Below are 23,708 nucleotides of genomic sequence, written 5' to 3' on the forward strand. Positions count from 1 at the left end.
TGACATTTTGATCCCTGAAGAACGATACCTTACTCTCAGGACACAGCAACCCCCCTCCCTGCCCCCCAGCCCTCCCAGGTGGTCTCATTTGAACCACTGTTTCAAAGCTAGAACTGACACATCAAAGCCATACTCACACCAGTGTGATGACCACTGGAGTTCCTTTGAAGTTACAGGCATGGGAAGGGGGCAGAGTTAGAGTAGCTAGAAAGGAGACATGGGTTCAGAGAACGGTTCCACCATCTTGGTTTCTGTTAGGGCTCTCTAGCATTTCCTGTCCCTTACATTTTTTTGTGCCAATTTTCCTTTATAAGGAAGAGGTCTCCCCTCTGTCCTGCATTCATCCCTCGACTCTCTGAAGAAGAAGATTTCACATGGACCTCTGTTGGGTTCCAGTCCACCTCAAAGTCCACTGTCAGTGCGGTAAAGACAGAAGGCATTCAAGGCAGTGGGGGTGAACGGCTGCTGGAACAAGGACCCTGCACTGGAGGTGATGTAGCCGCTTTGGATGTCAGCCAGCTTCACAGGGGGATGTACAGAACTGAAGGCTGTGAGCCTCTGAACTGGGTCTTGCAACAACCCCAAACCAAGGAAGTGAACCCTGGTGTTCCCTGCATCTCTGAAGTGCCCCTATGCCAGGTTGAGCTCCTTGAATGCTATCCAAGCTGCTACATGGGAGCCGCACAGTCCGTCCCGACCTTGACGCTCAACTGCCTTCTCATCTCCAAGTTTCGATCGACACTGATGCTCCACCATCTCCGCATCGGAGACTCGCTGAGACTTATAGCATCCTCAAGTTGACACTGACGCATGGTCACCTGCTTCTTCGAGCTTCAAGCCGATGCGGCTTTAGTACCCTGATGGTATGTCAAGCCAGCCGAGCCTGCTCGCTGCCGAAGACCAGTCTCCGCTCCTCTGCACCCGAGACTGTGGAGGTTTGCAGCGCTGCCGAGCCGACATAGTCTGCCGTCCGCAGTATCTTCAATCCACAAGCCATCACAGCTGCTGAACCGCACTTAATTATTGGACTCGGCGCTGCTGCTTCCCAACTCGACACCAGCCTGGTGCTGAACGCACCCTGATACCCGCTTCAACCCTGGCAGAATAGCCTGGCTTGACACTGTTGGACCCCAAAGACAGAAACGCGGGTATTGTGAAGAGGCCATGTCCTGCTATGTCGATGTTTTGGGACCATATTGACTTCTAAGCCCCCCTCCTCTACCTTGTTCTTCAGGGACTTCTCCTTGAACAGTGACATTGTTGACAATCTATTGCCTGAACACTCTGCTCATCTACCCAGAGTGCCCTTTCACAAAAGTCTGCATTCTCTGTTTCTTTTACAGGGGTGGGCCTTTCTAGAATTGTTCAATAATTTGACTGCATTTTATTGTGTGATTAAAAATCTGTATTTTTAAAGAACCTTGATTGGGCATTCTTTTATTTTGGAGCCATTGTACTTAAGTTGTTTGTGTGCCGACTGTAATCAGCGTTACCACAAAAGGTGAAGGCGGTATAAAGAAATGCGTTATGACTGGGATTACTGCTAGTTCCTGGAGAGGAGTAATATTTTCGCCACACTAAGCCGTTCCACCTGTAGCGTTCACTTGCCACTCACTCCCTGACCTCACTAACTTCCTTCCTCTCTCCCCCTCACAGCTGCCACCCGAGACATTTGATGACAACGTCCTTGTAGAGCATTCCTATTATGACGTGGTGTTCACCTCTGAAACGAGTGACCCCACAAACCCACTCTGCATTTTAGCACCCGAATGCGAGCTGTTTATCTGCGACAGGAATGAGCAGGAGGAGAGGTGAGACCCACGGGAGCAGGAGGGCGGGGGGCAGGGTCAAGCTGGGCAATGCCCTGGCATGTGGCATGTCCGTGTAGGGCTGAACAGAACACCTGCACGGCACTAAGCAGTCGTATTCTGCACCCCTGCAGGAAGAGACACGCCACATACAGCCAGATAATACAGGGGGGTAGGGGGGACTTGAGGGACGTGAATGTCAGGCAGGGAACGTGGGGCATGTAATGTGTGCAGAGAAGTGAGACCTTCACGGTGAGTAGAAATGCGGGGAATTCGCGGTGCATAAAATATGTAAAATTAACGTTGAGCAGAAATGGGTGTAAGTGTACATTGAGCAGAGATGGGGGAAGTGTACAATGAGCTGAAATGCAGGAAGTGTACATTGAGCAGAAATGGGGGAAGTGCACAATGAGCTGAAATGCAGGAATTGTACATTGAGCAGAAATGGGGGAAGGGTACAATGAGTTGAAATGCAGGAAGTGTACATTGAGCAGAAATGGGGGAAGTGTACAATGAGCTGAACTGCACGGAAGTGTACATTGATCAGAAATGGGGGAAGTGTACATTGATCAGAAATGGGGGAAGTGTACAACGAGCTGAAATGCAGGAAGTGCACATTGAGCAGAAATGGGGGAAGTGTACATTGAGCAGAAATGGGGGAAGTGTACAATGAGCTGAAATGCAGGAAGTGTACATTGAGCAGAAATGGGGGAAGTGTACAATGAGCTGAAATGCAGGAAGTGTACATTGAGCAGAAATGGGGGAAGTGCACAGTGAGCTGAAATGCAGGAATTGTACATTGAGCAGAAATGGGGGAAGTGTACAATGAGTTGAAATGCAGGAAGTGTACATTGAGCAGAAATGGGGGAAGTGTACAATGAGCTGAAATGCAGGAAGTGTACATTGAGCAGAAATGGGGGAAGTGTAAAATGAGTTGAAATGCGGGGAAGTGTACATTGAGCAGAAATGGGGGAAGTGTACAATGAGCTGAAATGCAGGAAGTGTACATTGAGCAGAAATGGGGGAAGTGCACAATGAGCTGAAATGCAGGAATTGTACATTGAGCAGAAATGGGGGAAGTGTACAATGAGCTGAAATGCAGGAATTGTACATTAAGCAGAAATGGGGGAAGTGTACAATGAGCTGAAATGCAGGAAGTGCACATTGAGCAGAAATGCAGGAAGTGTACATTGAGCAGAAATGGGGGAAGTGTAAAATGAGTTGAAATGCGGGGAAGTGTACATTGAGCAGAAATGGGGGAAGTGTACAATGAGCTGAAATGCAGGAAGTGTACATTGAGCAGAAATGGGGGAAGTGCACAATGAGCTGAAATGCAGGAATTGTACATTGAGCAGAAATGGGGGAAGTGTACAATGAGTTGAAATGCAGGAAGTGTACATTGAGCAGAAATGGGGGAAGTGTACAATGAGCTGAAATGCAGGAAGTGTACATTGAGCAGAAATGGGGGAAGTGTAAAATGAGTTGAAATGCGGGGAAGTGTACATTAAGCAGAAATGGTGGGAATGTGTGGTGCGCAAACATTGGGTAAATCGCGACCAGCAGAAATACGGATATGAGAAAAATGCAATACTCATGGTGCGTAGAAATGTTGAAAGTTCATTTTCAGCGGAAATGAGGTGGATCTAGGGTTAGCAAAACTGGAAAATGTGGTTGTGAAGTTTTTTGTGAGTAGGTCTGGAAACGCATGGCCAGCGGAACTACTGGTAACAGATGCCATATGTTCACAGTGAGTAGACAGACATATGCCAAACGAATGGTGAAGCGAAAAGATGGCACTTCAGGTTGAGCAGAAATTTGGAAAAAATTAAGCTTAGTTGAAATGCGGGCAGCTTCTTATGAGCCGAGAGATGGAAGGCTTCTGCTCATCAGACATGCCACAGAGTCACATAGAGCAGGAATGCTGGAAATTGTTGATCCGCGGAAATCAGTAAAATACATGTTGTGGTGAAAATGAAATTTGAAAAACCAGGTGGTTATGCAAACATGCAAAATATTTATGAGCATAAATAAATGCCTTGAATTAATGATGGGGAAAACTGATAAATTATTTTTGAAAAGAAATGTGTAATGCCTAGAAATGTGGCACATCCAGGAGCATAGCAGTGTAACATTGATAGTTCGGAAATATGTGTAAAATGTGTATAGAGTGAACATTTCTTCGAGGTTAATTATGAGCACAAAGATAGATTGCCATTAAGTAGAACTGTTGGGAGTTATTTATGAGTAGGGAGGTGTGCTTTAGCACCTTGAAGCATCTTTGTGCTAGATGGAATTACCAATAAAATGTCTTAGACCAAATAACCGGACAGACTCAAAGAAGATGGTAAAATACTGCTTTCATCTCAATGAAGGAAAGCAGTGTTAATCGTCATTCATCAAATTGATTCATGCAGGATCACAATATCTTTTTGATTATACTTAGTTTATATGACGCTAGATGCGTCATCTATGATCTCATCCTGCGTGGTATTTTACAAAAACCTATCCAGGGGTGGCATTGGATTAGGGAAACATGTCTACATATAGAATGCATGAACATTAATCTCCCATTGGCGGTCCTTTGTAGGACACGCCATGAGCTACTTTTACACACGTAGCACACAGATTACAGCAAAGAATATGGCAGCGGAATAATACTTGTAAATAAAGTGCATGGCAGGCTTTTCTGATTGGCTGGCAACCAAAATCCAACCTTGGACATTCGGCTCGCTAGCAGCACGTTCATAGAAATGAAACCCAGGTGCTTGGAGATACGTCAGCTCTCCCCTTGTTTTCCCAATTATTCTACCCTCTCTCTCATCGGTAGGCCTCATGCCAATGTACTCTGTTTGAAGATTTACCTTGGCAGTCTGCACTGTCTCAGAACATTCAAGGGAGTGTAGGCACACCATTATCTTAGCATCAAGCTTAATGAATAGCCCTTGTTTGCAAGCTCTTCATCACGTGTTACAAGACCACGAATTTGTGCATTTCAACAGTATATTCAACAGTATTTGATTCAATGATACTGGGTGCAGTTGCTCCTCTTGGCCTTTAGAGACTTGCTCACTCTATCCTATATAAACGTTGTGCACTTTTAATTGTCCAATACTTGCCATCCATAAATGTTCTTTTTCCTCCTAATCTCAGGAAATATGTCCTTCGCACATGGTCTGCCCATTGTAATCCCTTTGCACTTTGCTTTCATCTCTCGAAATAGCACCCTCGGTGCACCTTGGTAGGTCAATGTACAACTTCTTCATCATCTTTTCACTTTAAGATCCTGGGCTCGTATTTTGAGGTAACTGGGTTGATTGACACAAGCCGTCATCCATCTCCTTCTAATGAATCATACCTAAAAGACCAAATATCACCATATCAACCGGGATGATACTTGAGATCATCGGATCAAGGCTTAGTGAAGACCACCCGCGTCAATAAAGCAAATGGACTGGGACGATATTTTTCAACCAAAGCTTCCTTAAAATGCAATAAACATTCAACTTTACTCTCTAAGTAATTAACCTAGTGTTGAGATTGCCTATAAACACATCTATTGTAGCAATCAAACATGAACTAGGCTTAGAGCCCCTACATGGGATAATTCAATGGAAATCGATTGCTGTTTTACGAAACATTTATTTAACTATGGTTGCTCCACCTTACAGAATATTCAAATCTACAGCTAACAATCCCCATTCTGGAATTCTGTTGAGTTGGGCCAATAAAATCAGGAAGACCATAGAAGTGGCCGATATATCCTGGGATATGGTAATGGATACACCCCAACTTGCCAAAAAGAAATTACGACAGTGGAACTGGATAAAGAATGATGAAATCCGCGACTCCATGTCGACTTCCCTCTATACAGGTGTAGCATGCAATAGTCTGGATAAACTACCAAAATATCTTGAAAGAATTCCGTCAAGACCACATCGCTATACGTTTTTAAGAGTTTGCTTGAATGCATACAAAACTAAAGAAATGTTATGAATGAAACATGACAAAGACACTCTAGACAAGCTATGTAGTTTCTGTACAAACGCTACAGAATCTTTAAAACATTTGATCAACGAGTGTTGTGAATTATCTGCCCAGCGTTCGTCATTTTTAGGCAGATTTACATCTGACTGTGGTCATATCGAGGAGTGGTGGTTTACCTTATTGTCTGGACACAATCCTCCATTACTTTGTGCAGTGGTTGACTTCCTCGAAAAGATTTTGGATCACAAACTAACAAACCAAGTAGCCCTCATCGTGGTTGAAATGAATTTGGATGTCTTGCTATCTGGTAGAAGTACAAGAGATCTTTGTAATTTGTGTGTAATTAAAGTTTTGTGATAAAACTAATTGTTACAATAAAACATTTTTTTTTTTAAATTAACCCAGTAATATGACATAGGAAAGGCCTCTCTCCTGTCCCTACCTGATTCTGTTTGTTATCCCCTTTATGATTGCGCCCTGAGGCCTGCGGGCTGCGGCGCGCTAGAAATACATAAATAAATAAATGGTCGTCCTAAACGTTGAATATATACCTCTCATAAGCAATCCTCTATATGTTCTGTCTGCCTTGCGTTTCAGCGTGTTTACAGTTATTGACCAGTGAGTCACTTCTTTCTTCTTTGTGTTTGTGATTACTTTATCGTGAGTACATGCTTCTCTCAGTGCTTCAGTTATGTTCTCCTTAAATATTTTCATATCGTTTCAGCATAGGTTCTTACATCTTATTTATAACATTCTTTCGCTGTCGCCAGACTTTGTTTTAACATACATCCATTCTGTTTATGGCTGCATTTCGACAGCTCGGCAATGAGCATCCTTCTTGGTAACTTTCCTCCATTATGTCAGCTTGTGGGAACACTCTAAATGGTTGCCTGAATGCATGTCATCTCTCATATACTCGACGTGGTACAGGAATATTGCACGGATTCGTGCATGGGTTCCCAATTGTGGCTCTTCGTCTGTCATTCCAATAGGACCGTGCTAAGGGGGCGGAGACCAGGGAGAAGGTATCCACCTGCTCCTCTACAGAGGCGAAAAGGCATGTGCAGTAGTTTTAGTGGGAATTGGAAATGTGGCAAAGGCATGCAGCTCATTCTGACGAGAAGACACTTTCATTGAGTACACACTTGGGAAATGCACATGAAGTGTAGAAATATTGGAAATTCATGATGCATACTGCATATATATGTAGTGCCAGTTCACGAAAAGCAAGAATGTGGAAAGTTGATGCAGAGCAGATATGGGGGCAATCCGTTATCAAATGTATCGAACATGAGGAATCAGGAGATTTGACAATTTCATGTTGAATAGAAAGTTACATTGTGCAAGGGGAAAAGAGTAGAGGGGCTTAGTGTTCTTATTTAAGAAGCATTTAAGACACATCAGATGTGTGTCTGTGTAAAAGAGCTCGCTCAGTTCTCAAATCTTGACCATTAACATGCTGCTGACTGACCTTTAAAGACACAGGTGTGGTATTGCTCTTGTTACATCAAAGCCCACGGCATCTAAAGGATGTTGTGATTGGCATCTAATTTTCTTTCCACTTGAGTCTTAGGGGACTTTAATTTAGGACATTGTTTTTATTCAGCTCTTGTGCTGCCATCTTTGGGAGGAATACATGGGTGAGTGAGAGGATGGGAGGGGGGTTAATGTCTGCAAAGTGCTTAAGAAGGCCTGAAGTAACAAGTGTCTTCGATGGTCTTCCATGGTCTCATGACAGTAATATATTTGGCGTAAGCGCAGTGAGGAGTGGGGGTGTAGGTGTCTTCCCCCAAAGGTTTGTACTCTGGCTGGCAAACGGACAGTAGGTCTTTGGAGCCTTACCTGAGGCCTCAGGCTGCTTGCAGAGCACGATCATCCTTGCCAGGAAATTGGGCACAAGGCCATCAAGCATGAGACTGGTGTAGAGTCCCGAATTTCATATGTGGGTTTTTGCCATGGGAGCGTATTGACGGCCAGCGAGAGGTTCTCTAACCACTCTAAGGCCAAGATGAGGCAGGTTGCATGGCTCTGCACGCGCCACAGATGCCGAGTTCTGTGTGTATTTTCCTTTGCAATTGTTAGTGTGGGCCCTGTGGGGCATAACTACTGCTTGGACCTCTAGAATCCTCTAGGGAAGCATTCAGAGGAGGGTTACCCGCCAAAGGAGACGTCAAAGTTAGAATCAAGGGTGCGGTGATGGGCGATATTAACATTTGAGTGGTGCCTCCAGAGGAATGTGAATCTATTTGGTTTGGTCATATTGTTATGTGGGAGTTTTCCATTCACATAGGAAATTATCTCTCTTGCTTTAACTACGATTCTTTATTTCATATCAACATCCTTGTCCCTTCCTTGCAATCAAATTGCTTTGTTGGATCAGCAAGAAATGACTGTCTAAAGAAATGAATGAGTTAATGGTCCCACTGAAGCCTCCCCCAGTGCCTCACCCGCCAGTGAAGACTCGCTGGAGGCATTTCACGTGGCTTTGCAGAATCTAGCAGTGACTTGCAGCGCATGCCACTGCCATTAGGGATTGTGGCCAACAGTATGTGTTACTTTCCACTGATATCATGAGTTGCATATTTCTCATGCTTATGTCTCAGATAGGCTTCTTTCTCTACTGTTCCCGAAGATTGCTCCGAAAGTTCACTGATCGCCCCTGACATGGGGCCAGCTTGCACATAGCAAGTTCCACCCCTGGTAGGGCCGACGTATTCATTCTTCCGAAGTCACTGCATGAGAACACTTACAGTGGGCAATAATTAAGCCTTATAGGCCGAGACAGGGGCCATTACCGTGGGATAATGACCTGCTCCCAAGTGGCCAGTGGGCTATACATCATTAAATGGTCACTATCCAAGGCGATAATGACCCCTCCCAAGCTCTATAAGGCGATAAGCATGTGTAGTTATGCAACTAAAAAGGAAAGTGTTTTTATTGTGAGGATAAAAAGGAGTACTCATAAGTAACTTTAAATGTTCAGCTAATTAATATGTAACTACTAATAACCTTTACATATTTTATGTTTCATTGTTTGTTAGTCTGGGGAGTTTAACTGAACAATCCACTATCTGCCTTTACACAGCTGCAGTGTGTGTGCTACTTGTCAGGTTGCAGCTAAATTCAGAAGGTTTGCAACAAGGTATATACCAGAGATTATAGATTGCATTTCAAACATTCTGATGGGCTAGTAGGAGTTCTATATGAGAATTAATGTGCTAATAGCTATTAACACGGTGCTTAAAGGATGGAGGAATCCAGCGTGAAATGCAATATAAGAATGTGATACTATTATAATTGTTCATCTAGTAGAGTCTTGAAAGATTGATCAAATGCATGTCAGCAATTCACCATAGTGCGGCACCAGTCCAGAATTATGTATGCCGAAGCATTTAGCTAATCTTAAAATGGGTCCTTGTGACAAAATGACTCCTCTCTGCAGAAGCACAGCAGTGAGTAGTGGCTCCACACTACAGAGTTAGGGGGCACAGCTCTCCTCTGCCTCGGAGGCATTACACCTGCAGTGATCCCAATCACAATGGAAAGACAGGCACAGCCCGACGGTTATACCTCCTTGGCCTTTTGTGGTGACGTGGGCCAAGGGCAAGCTACACTCTCAGGAGGGATGTGAAGTGATAACAGTAGCAACCCAAACAGCAATAAAGCAAAACTCCAACATAAAACAATGACCAATAATGGTTCTACAAAAAGATATTCTGTAATTAATCACAAATGCAATCGTACTAAAAACACCAGAGGTCCACCCCGTGGCGAGGACACAGAAAATGCAGAACTGTTTACATGAGCAGGGTGATGAGGTAAGCAAATGCCGCAATCTCTACACGCTTGGCATAGGCAGGAAATGTCTGGTGTAGCTCACAAGCAGGTTAATGCAGGCAGGAATCAGGCACAGAGCTGTTCCTTCACTTCTGGGTTGCCTGGAGGCCCAATCCAGGAGCTGGAGATCAAGGTGAGCCCTCGTTACTCTGTTTTCTCAGTCCAGGGAGTTAGGCTGACATCTGCAGGGGTTTCTTCAACCCCATTGTGAAGCCTGGTCCCAGTGCAGCAGGTCTTGGTCTACAGCAAGTCATCGCCAATGTTCCCGGGGCAGAGTTAGGGGACAGAGCTCTTCTCTGCTTCGGATGCACCGTCTTCACGTCTGTGGCAGAAGACTTCTGAATGGACTGCACTCCCAGCAAGGTTCCAGAGATGTCATCTTTTTGGTGTCCAGGAAAGTGTCCAAGAAGGAATGGAAGACCCCTTCTTTATAAATCTAGAAGGTCACCGGGGCTTGCACAGAAGCAAGACGGCTGAACAGTGCCAAATCACTGTCGCCGTAACAAGTGACCCATGCCTTCTTGCATCATACGCAGAACGCCTTGTTCCACAGAGCATTGAAGGGACAGGAAAGAAAGATAGCTCCACAGAAAAGCAAGATGACGAAACACTTTTCAGTTCCCTTTCCCCTCTTTCTCTACTCAAAGCCTACCCCTTTCTAAGACTGGTGGGATGATGGCCTTTGTTAGGTGAGTGCCCCTTTGAAGAACTGTGGGTTGAGGCTTCTAGGAATGGAACCTGCCTGTGCTGTGCAACAGTTATATTTAGATTGTGAGTTTGGCAAGATCACAGGAGCCGTTTTGCGGTTAAGCCTGAGCCCCTGTTTGGTACGTGGAAAAGGTTTTTTGCTCCCGGTTATCTTGGTTATAAAGATTTGAAATGATATCCATAACACTTTGGTTGGTACGAAGTGATTCGTTTATTTGTGGTCAGCCGACACGTGTTTCGACCCGTAGGGTCTTTCTCAAGGCTGAACAGTGTTCAATGGTGACAGGTGTTTATGTGATTTGTGACAATTGTGTGACAGATTATATTATATTCCATTGTGGTGTAGGGGTGATGTGCAGTAAGTGATCAAAAATAACAAAACATAGCATCACATCAAAATACATTGACGTGTTAATTTATAAAGAGCATTGTTGCATGCAAGCGAGGAGAAGGGGAGGAAAAGAAGAAGGAGAAGGTTAGCAAGTGGGCAGAAGGGGAGGAAATGGGGGGTTTTTCTTTAATGAGGTGGAATCCTCTTACCTAGTCTGTTTGCTGATTGCCCTCAGTGGGGTGTTGTTCAATTGGAACTGTCCTTGCGGCAGTCCTGGCTCCTATTGGGCCCTGTGATAAGAAAGTCCAATAATGGTGGTTGTAAAAGCATTGTGGTATGATATACCTGATTAAATTCTAGTTGGTTCCCAGCTAGTGAGTGTTCTTGGCGGCGTTGAAATCACATCACGTGCAAAATTCGGCTCGTGTGTGTTTCTTGGCCGTGTGGGTCGTCCCTAGCGGATTTCTTGGGTTCATTATGGGGCCCCAGATTGGTGCCATGAGCTGGTCTGGATTGACATCAAGGGCTCTTGGGTAGAAGCTCTTGTGTGTGGCCAGCCACTCGAAAGGGCTGGTGTTGTTCCGGGTCGCTCGAGTGGGGAGCTGGTCAATGGGAATGTCCCTGCTGGTTGGAAAGTCTGCTAACCATGAGGGTGGGCGGGGAGGCTTACCTTTGTGTTGTGTCTGCGTCCCTGGGCAGTGATCTGCTACTCTCCTCCACCGCGCTGGGGGCCGCCATTATAAGGCGCTCGTGAGCTAGCTGAATCACGTTATGTGACGGGTGCGCATGCTCAGTGGTATAGTGTTCTAGCGATTGTCACTGTGTATGCGCGTGTCCTGTCGTGTCTGCGCATGCTCAGTGGATCATTGCTGGCACTGTAGTGTTCGGAATGGTGAGATCTGGGAGATGGTTGTATGGGGCCATTGGCCCATGGCAATTGGCTGGATGGTTGCCAGGGGGGGGGGGGGGATTAGCGTTGGGAGGCGCATGAGCGAGAAAGTGTTGCTATACGTGGAGAGCCGTGAGGATACTCCGGCTTGGTGGGAAATTCATGTTCCAGCTTATGTGTGCAGGGGAGACTGTTGGACCCTGGGCCACATAAGGATTCTATGTGATGTGGGGATAGATTCCTAGTTGGTATGTGTGTCAAGGACATGGGTTGGGCATAGAGTTGCCCTCAAGGTGGAAAAATAGGGAGAGGAGAGGAAGTGTTTACAAGAAGACATTTAGATCGTGGTCTTTGTTCAGGCCATTTTTAACACATCTGAAGTGACAAATTAGCCGTGCTTCTTCTTGTCTTAGTTTCTGAATTCTGTCTCCTCCTCTTGGTCCCAGCCGTACCATCTTGAGTCCGATGAACCTGATGTCACTCTTATTGTCCATTTGATGATACTTTTGCCAGTGGTTTGCCAGTGGCAGTTTCGGATCTTGTTAATGTATGCTATTGATGTGCTCTCTAATCCTGAAACGTGTCTCACGGATAGTGCTGCCTATATATATCTTATTGCACACACAGATTATTGCATATATCACATATTTGCTTTTGCAGTTGATGTGCTCATTGATATTGAAGATTGGGCAGCCTGAGAATTTTGCACATTTGGTCTGGGTTGTATACTTGCACATGGCGCAAGTCCCGCATTTCGTGAAACCCATTGGTGTACGTTTACTGAGCCAATCTTGTGCTGTAATGTTTTTGTCTGACAGGAAAGAGGGGCTTAGTAGAGTTCTTAGAGTTGGTGCTCTTCTGTAGGACATACTGGGATATGTTTCCAGTTGCGACTTGATATGTTCGTCCATGCGGAGTAATCCCCAGTGCTTTGTCAAGATTTTTTGGAATACATAGCTGTCCTTGTTATATCTGGTTACGAATCTGATCATAGGATTGTTATTTTGTCTTCTGGGTTTGGGCTGGAGTAGAGTTGATCTTTCTAATTGACAGGCCTGTTTTCTTGCTTCTGCCAAGTTCTCATGGAAATATCCCCGACTTTTGAATCTTCGATCTAGTAGGTTGCACTCATCTGTGAAGGATCTCTCTGTGCTACAGTTTCTTCTTGCCCTAATGTATTCCCCTTTGGGGATGTTGCGTATAACGCTTTTTCTATGGCAACTTTCGGCATGCAGGGTGGAGTTTACTTCCGTTGGTTTCCGGTAGGTTCTGGTAATGATTTCGTTCTCTTCTATCTCAATCGTTAGGTCCAGAAAGTCAATTCGAGTCTTGCTGGTGTGGCTGATTAGTTCGATGCCAAAGTCATTGGTGTTGAGATAATCCATGTATTCAGTGAGCTCTACTTCTGTTCCTTTCCAAATTAGGATGATGTCATCTATGAATCTGGCCCAGTTGACAATGAGCCTGGTGTATCTGTCTTCCTTCATTGCATGCTTGATTTCGTAGGAGTGCATGAAGCAGTTAGCTAGAGCTGGGGCATAGCTGGCTCCCATTGCGATCCCCTTTGTTTGTTTAAAGTATTCGCCATTGAATATGAATACATTGTTTGTGAGGGAGAATTTGAGGAAGGCTTTAGTCATTTCCACCTGGTCTAGGTGTGAGGCTGATTCTTGTCTGAGAAGAAACCCCATACTAGTTATCGCAAGATCATGGTTAATTGATGTATATAGGGCCTTGACGTCGAGCGTGGCCATTAGAAAGTGCGGTTCCCATTTGATGCTGGCTAGTATCTCCAAAGTGTGCATTGTATCTCTTAAGTAGCTTGGTATTTTTGTGACGAGTGGTTGTATGACATTGTTGATGTATCTAGCCATTGTTTCCGTGATTCCTCCAATACCGCTTAGGATTGGTCTACCTTCTGGAATGGTGTCGAAGGCTTTGTGGACTTTGGGTAGGAAATAGATAGTTGGCATTATCGGGTGGTCTGTTCTAAGGTAGCTGTATTCATCATCAGTTATCAACCCTGCTGTTTTGTAGTTGGTGAGCAGTTCCTGGTGTTCTTTTAGAATCTTCGCCTGCGGGTTGTTCTCCAATTTGACGTAGTTGCCTGGTGTTTCCAGGTGGTTGAGTGCCATTTTCAGGTAGTCTGCTTTATTCATTATTACTATGTTGCCACCCTTGTCGGCCTCCTTGATTATGATATTAGTTTCTTCTCGTAAGTTTCTAAGTATGTTCTGTTCTTCCTTAGTTAGATTGCCCTTGGCCTCTTTACCTTTGGTGCGTTGGTCTTCAAGTTTATGAAGGTCATTGATTACCGCTTGGTGGAAAGTGTCTATATAGTTTTCTGTAAACACTTGCGGCGTAAATCTCGATTTGCTTTTAAGTTCCGGAATTGTCATTGCCACATTCTGGATACCCAGTTCTTCTAAGCATTCTTGCTTGCTTTTGTCATTTTCTACGAGCGTACTGAGGAGATGGATGTCTTCAACATCCCCTATAGTAAGTACGCTAGGTTTTGGTGTTTTTTCCATTGGTTTATATACCGATGTCTTGGTGGCAAAGAATTTCTTGAGTTTGAGAAGTCTTGTAAATTTAAATAGGTCTATTTGTATGTCCACAAAGTTGTTTTTGCTGGATGGTGAGAAGGAAAGTCCTTTGTTGAGTACTTTCGTTTCAGAATTTGTAAATTCTCTGTTTGACAGATTCATGATTAGATTTTGTTCTGTTTCTGGCCCCCAGTTTTCTGTGACTGGGACCTTGTCCGTCTTTGTTCCATTTCTTCCTCCAACTGTCTTGCGTCTTCTGACTCTTCTTCCTCCTCTGCTTCTTCTTGTTGGGTTCCTGTATTTGTTAACGGTTTTGCGAAGGATACCGTTTTTTTGTTGTTGCTTTTGGGTTGTGGTTTCAGACGACTCGCTTTCTTGTGTAGTTTGATTTGATCTAAAAAACTGCGTTTTACTGGTGGTTTATCTGTTGTTTTCTCTGGTATATCTGATGTTTCATCTGGTTCACTATCAATTTCAGAGCTGGCCCCTGAGCTGTTTGGGGTGCTTTCTCTGGATTTGGGTCTTTGTTGGTTTTGGTCATATTTGGGTTGATAGGTGAAGACCCTGTCTTCTCTGTAGTCTTTATCATCCCTGAAAAATGTATGGAGTTTTCTCATTTTGACTTCATCTTGGTGAATTTTCAGAATTCTATACATTGTTTTATAGTTTTTCTCTTTAGTCGTTTTTGGGGCATCATAATCTTCTATTTCTTTCTTTAATTCTTCAAGTAGAATCACCACTCTATCGTGTTTTCTTTTTGCGTGTTCTATTAGTAGTTCTATCATCCTAGTTGATCCTAATATGAGATTCTCTTCCCATTCGTCTGCTAGGTCTGAGTCCAGTGGGTCATCGAAGTCTGGAAAAATCAGGATCCTGAGGCCTCTCGGTATTTTCTTTTGTTCTGCATATTCCTGCATCGTTGTTTTCTCCCAGAATTTGTTAATTTCTTTTTTTGATAGTTTCTCAAGCCTCATGAATTTATGTTTGAGGTCTTCCTCTAACTTGCTGTCTCTAAACGCATTGTCCGTTGATCCTCGTGGGGCAAAGAGTGCCCTGATGTCTTCGTTCCTTGACATCATATATTCTGCCATTCCTTCGTTTTATTTTTCCGTTTTATTCGTATTGGAATTTTCCAGGTGCGTTAGCATTGGCTGGTTCCCTAGTGTAAAGGTACTGTGGGTTGAGGCTTCTAGGAATGGGACCTGCCTGTGCTGTGCAACAGTTATATTTAGATTGTGAGTTTGGCAAGATCACAGGAGCCGTTTTGGGGTTAAGCCTGAGCCCCTGTTTGGTACGTGGAAAAGGTTTTTTGCTCCCGGTTATCTTGGTTATAAAGATTTGAAATGATATCCATAACACTTTGGTTGGTACGAAGTGATTCATTTATTTGTGGTCAGCCGACACGTGTTTCGACCCGTAGGGTCTTTCTCAAGGCTGAACAGTGTTCAATGGTGACAGGTGTTTATGTGATTTGTGACAATTGTGTGACAGATTATATTATATTCCATTGTGGTGTAGGGGTGATGTGCAGTAAGTGATCAAAAATAACAAAACATAGCATCACATCAAAATACATTGACGTGTTAATTTATAAAGAGCATTGTTGCATGCAAGCGAGGAGAAGGGGAGGAAAAGAAGAAGGAGAAGGTTAGCAAGTGGGCAGAAGGGGAGGAAATGGGGGTTTTTTCTTTAATGAGGTGGAATCCTCTTACCTAGTCTGTTTGCTGATTGCCCTCAGTGGGGTGTTGTTCAATTGGAACTGTCCTTGCGGCAGTCCTGGCTCCTATTGGGCCCTGTGATAAGAAAGTCCAATAATGGTGGTTGTAAAAGCATTGTGGTATGATATACCTGATTAAATTCTAGTTGGTTCCCAGCTAGTGAGTGTTCTTGGCGGCGTTGAAATCACATCACGTGCAAAATTCGGCTTGTGTGTGTTTCTTGGCCGTGTGGGTCGTCCCTAGCGGATTTCTTGGGTTCATTATGGGGCCCCAGATTGGTGCCATGAGCTGGTCTGGATTGACATCAAGGGCTCTTGGGTAGAAGCTCTTGTGTGTGGCCAGCCACTCGAAAGGGCTGGTGTTGTTCCGGGTCGCTCGAGTGGGGAGCTGGTCAATGGGAATGTCCCTGCTGGTTGGAAAGTCTGCTAACCATGAGGGTGGGCGGGGAGGCTTACCTTTGTGTTGTGTCTGCGTCCCTGGGCAGTGATCTGCTACTCTCCTCCACCGCGCTGGGGGCCGCCATTATAAGGCGCTCGTGAGCTAGCTGAATCACGTTATGTGACGGGTGCGCATGCTCAGTGGTATAGTGTTCTAGCGATTGTCACTGTGTATGCGCGTGTCCTGTCGTGTCTGCGCATGCTCAGTGAATCATTGCTGGCACTGTAGTGTTCGGAATGGTGAGATCTGGGAGATGGTTGTATGGGGCCATTGGCCCATGGCAATTGGCTGGATGGTTGCCGGGGGGGGGGGGGGGGGATTAGCGTTGGGAGGCGCATGAGCGAGAAAGTGTTGCTATACGTGGAGAGCCGTGAGGATACTCCGGCTTGGTGGGAAATTCATGTTCCAGCTTATGTGTGCAGGGGAGACTGTTGGACCCTGGGCCACATAAGGATTCTATGTGATGTGGGGATAGATTCCTAGTTGGTATGTGTGTCAAGGACATGGGTTGGGCATAGAGTTGCCCTCAAGTTGGAAAAATAGGGAGAGGAGAGGAAGTGTTTACAAGAAGACATTTAGATCGTGGTCTTTGTTCAGGCCATTTTTAACACATCTGAAGTGACAAATTAGCCATGCTTCTTCTTGTCTTAGTTTCTGAATTCTGTCTCCTCCTCTTGGTCCCAGCCGTACCATCTTGAGTCCGATGAACCTGATGTCACTCTTATTGTCCATTTGATGATACTTTTGCCAGTGGTTTGCCAGTGGCAGTTTCGGATCTTGTGAATGTATGCTATTGATGTGCTCTCTAATCCTGAAACGTGTCTCACGGATAGTGCTGCCTATATATAGCTTATTGCACACACAGATTATTGCATATATCACATATTTGCTTTTGCAGTTGATGTGCTCATTGATATTGAAGATTGGGCAGCCTGAGAATTTTGCACATTTGGTCTGGGTTGTATACTTGCACATGGCGCAAGTCCCGCATTTCGTGAAACCCATTGGTGTACGTTTACTGAGCCAATCTTGTGCTGTAATGTTTTTGTCTGACAGGAAAGAGGGGCTTAGTAGAGTTCTTAGAGTTGGTGCTCTTCTGTAGGACATACTGGGATATGTTTCCAGTTGCGACTTGATATGTTCGTCCATGCGGAGTAATCCCCAGTGCTTTGTCAAGATTTTTTGGAATACATAGCTGTCCTTGTTATATCTGGTTACGAATCTGATCATAGGATTGTTATTTTGTCTTCTGGGTTTGGGCTGGAGTAGAGTTGATCTTTCTAATTGACAGGCCTGTTTTCTTGCTTCTGCCAAGTTCTCATGGGAATATCCCCGACTTTTGAATCTTCGATCTAGTAGGTTGCACTCATCTGTGAAGGATCTCTCTGTGCTACAGTTTCTTCTTGCCCTAATGTATTCCCCTTTGGGGATGTTGCGTATAACGCTTTTTCTATGGCAACCTTCGGCATGCAGGGTGGAGTTTACTTCCGTTGGTTTCCGGTAGGTTCTGGTAATGATTTCGTTCTCTTCTATCTCAATCGTTAGGTCCAGAAAGTCAATTCGAGTCTTGCTGGTGTGGCTGATTAGTTCGATGCCAAAGTCATTGGTGTTGAGATAATCCATGTATTCAGTGAGCTCTACTTCTGTTCCTTTCCAAATTAGGATGATGTCATCTATGAATCTGGCCCAGTTGACAATGAGCCTGGTGTATCTGTCTTCCTTCATTGCATGCTTGATTTCGTAGGAGTGCATGAAGCAGTTAGCTAGAGCTGGGGCATAGCTGGCTCCCATTGCGATCCCCTTTGTTTGTTTAAAGTATTCGCCATTGAATATGAATACATTGTTTGTGAGGGAGAATTTGAGGAAGGCTTTAGTCATTTCCACCTGGTCTAGGTGTGAGGCTGATTCTTGTCTGAGAAGAAACCCCATACTAGTTATCGCAAGATCATGGTTAATTGATGTATATAGGGCCTTGACGTCGAGCGTGGCCATTAGAAAGTGCGGTTCCCATTTGATGCTGGCTAGTATCTCCAAAGTGTGCATTGTATCTCTTAAGTAGCTTGGTATTTTTGTGACGAGTGGTTGTATGACATTGTTGATGTATCTAGCCATTGTTTCCGTGATTCCTCCAATACCGCTTAGGATTGGTCTACCTTCTGGAATGGTGTCGAAGGCTTTGTGGACTTTGGGTAGGAAATAGATAGTTGGCATTATCGGGTGGTCTGTTCTAAGGTAGCTGTATTCATCATCAGTTATCAACCCTGCTGTTTTGTAGTTGGTGAACAGTTCCTGGTGTTCTTTTAGAATCTTCGCCTGCGGGTTGTTCTCCAATTTGACGTAGTTGCCTGGTGTTTCCAGGTGGTTGAGTGCCATTTTCAGGTAGTCTGCTTTATTCATTATTACTATGTTGCCACCCTTGTCGGCCTCCTTGATTATGATATTAGTTTCTTCTCGTAAGTTTCTAAGTATGTTCTGTTCTTCCTTAGTTAGATTGCCCTTGGCCTCTTTACCTTTGGTGCGTTGGTCTTCAAGTTTATGAAGGTCATTGATTACCGCTTGGTGGAAAGTGTCTATATAGTTTTCTGTAAACAGTTGCGGCGTAAATCTCGATTTGCTTTTAAGTTCCGGAATTGTCATTGCCACATTCTGGATACCCAGTTCTTCTAAGCATTCTTGCTTGCTTTTGTCATTTTCTACGAGCGTACTGAGGAGATGGATGTCTTCAACATCCCCTATAGTAAGTACGCTAGGTTTTGGTGTTTTTTCCATTGGTTTATATACCGATGTCTTGGTGGCAAAGAATTTCTTGAGTTTGAGAAGTCTTGTAAATTTAAATAGGTCTATTTGTATGTCCACAAAGTTGTTTTTGCTGGATGGTGAGAAGGAAAGTCCTTTGTTGAGTACTTTCGTTTCAGAATTTGTAAATTCTCTGTTTGACAGATTCATGATTTGATTTTGTTCTGTTTCTGGCCCCCAGTTTTCTGTGACTGGGACCTTGTCCGTCTTTGTTCCATTTCTTCCTCCAACTGTCTTGCGTCTTCTGACTCTTCTTCCTCCTCTGCTTCTTCTTGTTGGGTTCCTGTATTTGTTAACAGTTTTGCGAAGGATACCGTTTTTTTGTTGTTGCTTTTGGGTTGTGGTTTCAGACGACTTGCTTTCTTGTGTAGTTTGATTTGATCTAAAAAACTGTGTTTTACTGGTGGTTTATCTGTTGTTTTCTCTGGTATATCTGATATTTCATCTGGTTCACTATCAATTTCAGAGCTGGCCCCTGAGCTGTTTGGGGTGCTTTCTCTGGATTTGGGTCTTTGTTGGTTTTGGTCATATTAGGCTTGATAGGTGAAGACCCTGTCTTCTCTGTAGTCTTTATCATCCCTGAAAAATTTATGGAGTTTTCTCATTTTTCCTTCATCTTGGTGAATTTTCAGAATTCTATACATTGTTTTATAGTTTTTCTCTTTAGTCGTTTTTGGGGCATCATAATCTTCTATTTCTTTCTTTAATTCTTCAAGTAGAATCACCACTCTATCGTGTTTTCTTTTTGCGTGTTCTATTAGTAGTTCTATCATCCTAGTTGATCCTAATATGAGATTCTCTTCCCATTCGTCTGCTAGGTCTGAGTCCAGTGGGTCATCGAAGTCTGGAAAAATCTGCTACTCTCCTCCACCGCGCTGGGGGCAGCCATTATAAGGCGCTCGTGAGCTAGCTGAATCACGTTATGTGACGGGTGCGCATGCTCAGTGGTATAGTGTTCTATAGTGTTCTAGCGATTGTCACTGTGTATGCGCAGAAAACTATATAGACACTTTCCACCAAGCGGTAATCAATGACCTTCATAAACTTGAAGACCAACGCACCAAAGGTAAAGAGGCCAAGGGCAATCTAACTAAGGAAGAACAGAACATACTTAGAAACTTACGAGAAGAAACTAATATCATAATCAAGGAGGCCGACAAGGGTGGCAACATAGTAATAATGAATAAAGCAGACTACCTGAAAATGGCACTCAACCACCTGGAAACACCAGGTAACTACGTCAAATTGGAGAACAACCCGCAGGCGAAGATTCTAAAAGAACACCAGGAACTGCTCACCAACTACAAAACAGCAGGGTTGATAACTGATGATGAATACAGCTACCTTAGAACAGACCACCCGATAATGCCAACTATCTATTTCCTACCCAAAGTCCACAAAGCCTTCGACACCATTCCAGAAGGTAGACCAATCCTAAGCGGTATTGGAGGAATCACGGAAACAATGGCTAGATACATCAACAATGTCATACAACCACTCGTCACAAAAATACCAAGCTACTTAAGAGATACAATGCACACTTTGGAGATACTAGCCAGCATCAAATGGGAACCGCACTTTCTAATGGCCACGCTCGACGTCAAGGCCCTATATACATCAATTAACCATGATCTTGCGATAACTAGTATGGGGTTTCTTCTCAGACAAGAATCAGCCTCACACCTAGACCAGGTGGAAATGACTAAAGCCTTCCTCAAATTCTCCCTCACAAACAATGTATTCATATTCAATGGCGAATACTTTAAACAAACAAAGGGGATCGCAATGGGAGCCAGCTATGCCCCAGCTCTAGCTAACTGCTTCATGCACTCCTACGAAATCAAGCATGCAATGAAGGAAGACAGATACACCAGGCTCATTGTCAACTGGGCCAGATTCATAGATGACATCATCCTAATTTGGAAAGGAACAGAAGTAGAGCTCACTGAATACATGGATTATCTCAACACCAATGACTTTGGCATCGAACTAATCAGCCACACCAGCAAGACTCGAATTGACTTTCTGGACCTAACGATTGAGATAGAAGAGAACGAAATCATTACCAGAACCTACCGGAAACCAACGGAAGTAAACTCCACCCTGCATGCCGAAAGTTGCCATAGAAAAAGCGTTATACGCAACATCCCCAAAGGGGAATACATTAGGGCAAGAAGAAACTGTAGCACAGAGAGATCCTTCACAGATGAGTGCAACCTACTAGATCGAAGATTCAAAAGTCGGGGATATTCCCATGAGAACTTGGCAGAAGCAAGAAAACAGGCCTGTCAATTAGAAAGATCAACTCTACTCCAGCCCAAACCCAGAAGACAAAATAACAATCCTATGATCAGATTCGTAACCAGATATAACAAGGACAGCTATGTATTCCAAAGAATCTTGACAAAGCACTGGGGATTACTCCGCATGGACGAACATATCAAGTCGCAACTGGAAACATATCCCAGTATGTCCTACAGAAGAGCACCAACTCTAAGAACTCTACTAAGCCCCTCTTTCCTGTCAGACAAAAACATTACAGCACAAGATTGGCTCAGTAAACGTACACCAATGGGTTTCACGAAATGCGGGACTTGCGCCATGTGCAAGTATGCAAACCAGACCAAATGTGCAAAATTCTCAGGCTGCCCAATCTTCAATATCAATGAGCACATCAACTGCAAAAGCAAATATGTGATATATGCAATAATCTGTGTGTGCAATAAGATATATATAGGCAGCACTATCCGTGAGACACGTTTCAGGATTAGAGAGCACATCAATAGCATACATTCACAAGATCCGAAACTGCCACTGGCAAACCACTGGCAAAAGTGTCATCAAATGGACAATAAGAGTGACATCAGGTTCATCGGACTCAAGATGGTACGGCTGGGACCAAGAGGAGGAGACAGAATTAAGAAACTAAGACAAGAAGAAGCACGGCTAATTTGTCACTTCAGATGTGTTAAAAATGGCCTGAACAAAGACCACAATCTAAATGTCTTCTTGTAAACACTTCCTCTCCTCTCCCTATTTTTCTAACTTGAGGGCAACTCTTTGCCCAACCCATGTCCTTGACACACATATCAACTAGGAATCTATCCCCACATCACAAAGAATCCTTATGTGGCCCAGGGTCCAACAGTCTCCCCTGCACACATAAGCTGGAACATGAATTTCCCACCAAGCCGGAGTATCCTCACGGCTCTCCACGTATAGCAACACTTTCTCGCTCATGCGCCTCCCAACGCTAATCCCCCCCCCCCCTGGCAACCATCCAGCCAATTGCCATGGGCCAATGGCCCCATACAACCATCTCCCAGATCTCACCATTCCGAACACTACAGTGCCAGCAATGATCCACTGAGCATGCGCAGACACGACAGGACACGCGCATACACAGTGACAATCGCTAGAACACTATACCACTGAGCATGCGCACCCGTCACATAACGTGATTCAGCTAGCTCACGAGCGCCTTATAATGGCGGCCCCCAGCGCGGTGGAGGAGAGTAGCAGATCACTGCCCAGGGACGCAGAAACAACACAAAGGTAAGCCTCCCCGCCCACCCTCATGGTTAGCAGACTTTCCAACCAGCAGGGACATTCCCATTGACCAGCTCCCCCCTGGAGCGACCCGGAACAACACCAGCCCTTTCGAGTGGCTGGCCACACACAAGAGCTTCTACCCAAGAGCCCTTGATGTCAATCCAGACCAGCTCATGGCACCAATCTGGGGCCCCATAATGAACCCAAGAAATCCGCTAGGGACGACCCACACGGCCAAGAAACACACACAAGCCGAATTTTGCACGTGATGTGATTTCAACGCCGCCAAGAACACTCACTAGCTGGGAACCAACTAGAATTTAATCAGGTATATCATACCACAATGCTTTTACAACCACCATTATTGGACTTTCTTATCACAGGGCCCAATAGGAGCCAGGACTGCCGCAAGGACAGTTCCAATTGAACAACACCCCACTGAGGGCAATCAGCAAACAGACTAGGTAAGAGGATTCCACCTCATTAAAGAAAAACCCCCCATTTCCTCCCCTTCTGCCCACTTGCTAACCTTCTCCTTCTTTTCCTCCCCTTCTCCTCGCTTGCATGCAACAATGCTCTTTATAAATTAACACGTCAATGTATTTTGATGTGATGCTATGTTTTGTTATTTTTGATCACTTACTGCACATCACCCCTACACCACAATGGAATATAATATAATCTGTCACACAATTGTCACAAATCACATAAACACCTGTCACCATTGAACACTGTTCAGCCTTGAGAAAGACCCTACGGGTCGAAACACGTGTCGGCTGACCACAAATAAACGAATCACTTCGTACCAACCAAAGTGTTATGGATATCATTTCAAATCTTTATAACCAAGATAACCGGGAGCAAAAAACCTTTTCCCCTTTGAAGTAGGTGTCCCACAAAATCCCTTTGTGAGATCTCCTGGGCTTGATGGGAGGTGTTAACCTTCTTCCCAGAGAAACAAAGGAGTGCAACAACCTGCGTATTGTCTCACTTGCTGAAGGGGAGACAGGCAGACAGGCAAGCTAGCCATGAATCCACATAGCCCTCAAATAGCTGATCTGCGCTTACAGGGTTCACAATTGTATGATAGCAATTTCATGC

The 23,708-nt window shown here is 44.4% G+C and overlaps 1 protein-coding gene across 4 annotated transcripts in view; it reads left to right on the plus strand.

Annotated features, from left to right (window-relative positions):
* The window catches only part of TRIOBP (TRIO and F-actin binding protein), a 996,124-nt gene that overhangs the window by 47,206 nt on the left and 925,210 nt on the right, over window positions 1-23,708 (plus strand). For 3 of the 4 annotated variants that reach the window (XM_069653056.1, XM_069653053.1, XM_069653054.1), the window contains one exon: window positions 1,657-1,811. The exons of the other annotated variant lie outside the window; for it this stretch is intronic. In XM_069653056.1, the coding sequence (XP_069509157.1) occupies window positions 1,657-1,811 (155 nt within the window). The remainder of the gene's footprint in view (window positions 1-1,656; window positions 1,812-23,708) is intronic. 4 annotated transcript variants of the gene reach the window in all.

The sequence above is a fragment of the Ambystoma mexicanum genome, chromosome 3q (assembly GCF_040938575.1).
Source record: "Ambystoma mexicanum isolate Mex_15411 chromosome 3q, UKY_AmexF1_1, whole genome shotgun sequence".
Lineage (NCBI taxonomy): Eukaryota > Metazoa > Chordata > Amphibia > Caudata > Ambystomatidae > Ambystoma > Ambystoma mexicanum.